Genomic DNA, 2,500 nt, shown 5'->3' with positions numbered 1-2,500 from the left:
AGAGAAAGGGGGAAGAAAGAGGGATAGGGAGAGAGAGGGGGAAGAAAGAGGGATAGGGAGAGAGGGGAAGGAAGAGGAAAAGAGGGGAAATGGGGAGGGAAAGAGGGGAAGTGGGGAGGGAGAGAGGGGGTGAACGGGATGGGAGAGAGGGGGAGATTGAAGGAATGAGAGATGGGGTCGGAGAGAGGGGGGAGGGGAAGGGGTAGGAGAGAGGGGGGAGGAAGGGAAGGGAGGGGCGGTACGAGGACGAAGGAGGAAAATTGGGAGGTAAGAGTTAAACCAGGCAGGTGATAAAGCGATAAAGAACTGATGACGAGAGATAAAGGGAAGGAGTAATGGAAGACCGAGAACAGCTGAGGAAATGAGGAAAGAGTTAATGACGCTGCAAGTACATATCGTCAACACCGATATCATGCCGACTATATCAGATGATATCTGGGACCATCCATCAAAACTAAGACCTTATCGCGTGAAATGCGCTCATGTAAACAAATAACTATGGCTATATAATTTTGTATCTTCCAGTAAAGAAATGCAGCATATATGTTAAAGCCCCTTTCCACGCACACACCTGGAAATGTGGTGTGCGGAAGGTAAGCGACCGCGGAGACGCCGTTGCATAACCATACAAGCCCCTGCGTCGGCAATGTGCAAATGGAATTCCCGAACAATCGTGTAAGCACCCTTGGACAGGCAGATGTAAACATTATAGGTATTGGATCTAGAACTGGTATTTTTTTCAGATTTAGTTTGTGACATTCCAATGTGACCCTTTCCGAAAGAGGCGAGAGGTCAGCTGAAGCAGGTTATGACCATGAGAACAACCTGACCTCACTCAGATCACGAGAGAGAACACGAGAAACGCTCCTCCAAGAATGCTTCAGAATCTCCAAATGAAAGCCTTTCTTTCTACAAACAAACCGCAAATGCTGCCTAACCCTCCAGACCCATATGCAACTAACGATAATAACGTCACTCACAGATTTCAGCTTCCATCATGACCACACTGAGCGAAGTTGTACCCTCCCCCGTGTATATGCCCTGCCCACGCCGTCTGGGGAAGGGGGGGGGGTAAAGGCAGGGAGGAGGTTGTGTGGAAGGTCCCATACTATATTTGGAAGGTCACTCCGCCAGTTCTGATGGGCAAGATGGGACAAGAATCGACACTAGGGTCATTCTTAACACTTGTTCCAGCTTAGCAGATGAAGGTTACATGCAGTCACAATGCAGACCATAGTATAACTAGGAATTACCAAGCAATTGCTAGATATACTATGCTCACCAATGTACAAAAATCCTAAGCGAACAAACAATCATATATCTAACAAACGGGACTCGAGAATTAAACGCATATTTAACAACAAAATTATTCCCTTCAAGCCACGTTTACCCACCAGGGTCAGATCGTTTGCTCTCAGTCATTCCAGCGGTTGCCTGAATTTTTACCATGCAGCCGTACATCAACAGATAGTCTGCGAGAGCCAACAAGCAGGTAAATCTAAATAGCCCGAAAACATAGCCCCTTGACTTTGCAGTCTGAAAGAACAACATCCGTTCCTCTTCAAAACAAACACAATTATGGTGCCTAGTCCGTGAATACCACACACGCACGGGGCAAATCTTTGTCATAAAACAGACACAGGGTTTACATCCATCTCCTTCGTGCTCCATGAATCGCGAATTTAATTGCCTGCATAACGGAATTACCTGCCTTAATAACCCTTGTTGTCTACTTTACTCATGTAACTGGGCGTTTTAAAAACAATTTTACGATTTCGCATAATTTGATATAAAAATTCCAAACTTTATTTCTCATATAACTTGGTCTTACAATTAGTAAAGGTCTTAAACTAGAAAGAAAGAGTAGTATCTGTAAATTGTAAAACAAATGAAATTACCCAATTCCCTGCTCGTCACCATCAAACGAATTTGTTTTTTTAAAAGACCACAATGGTTGTTGGGTTATGAATGAACACCTAACTGATTAAGTTCGTGAATAACGAGTCGGATTTGAAGCCCATTTGATTCTGAAGCTCCTTTCTTTACACATACTCTCTGGGTATACATAAAGGGGGTACTGTAGGCCTACATCCCCACAGATCAGACAGGGGTTGGTCAGCCTAGCAGGTTCCAATCTAACTCGAGTTTCTCCCCTTGTCCATCCAAGCAAGGAGCCAAACTTCCGAAACGCTCCCTTTGAACCTCGTTGAATAGCCTACAAGACAAAGTCGCTACACTTCTGAGCCAGGCAACACGAACGCGGGGATAGATATAAAGGTAAGGCAAGTGGGGAGACAGCCATGGCCAAGAGCCCGAGGAGGCCTGAGCCGTAAAGGTTGGCTGGGCATGGGGCACTGAACTCACCTTGCCCAGAAATCGTCCTTTCATATAAGTTGTGCGCGTCGTATGGTCCACGATGAACTTGGGCACGTCGCACTCCTCGTTGTTGTTGTTGTTGTTTCCTTTGTTGCCCACCATGTTGTTGTTGTTATTGTTGTTG

General features: G+C 45.7%; 1 protein-coding gene across 1 annotated transcript in view; it reads right to left on the bottom strand.

Annotated features, from left to right (window-relative positions):
* The window catches only part of LOC113821461 (serine/threonine-protein kinase PLK1-like), a 191,394-nt gene that overhangs the window by 188,448 nt on the left and 446 nt on the right, over window positions 1–2,500 (bottom strand). The window contains exon 1 of the mRNA XM_070137389.1: window positions 2,365–2,500. This exon is cut by the window's right edge and continues 446 nt beyond it. Within this exon, the coding sequence (XP_069993490.1) occupies window positions 2,365–2,500 (136 nt within the window). The remainder of the gene's footprint in view (window positions 1–2,364) is intronic.

This window comes from Penaeus vannamei, chromosome 23, assembly GCF_042767895.1.
Source record: "Penaeus vannamei isolate JL-2024 chromosome 23, ASM4276789v1, whole genome shotgun sequence".
Taxonomy (NCBI): Eukaryota; Metazoa; Arthropoda; class Malacostraca; order Decapoda; family Penaeidae; genus Penaeus; species Penaeus vannamei.
The sequence above is the reverse complement of the archived record's forward strand: the minus strand, read 5'-3'. Positions and strand labels throughout refer to the sequence as shown.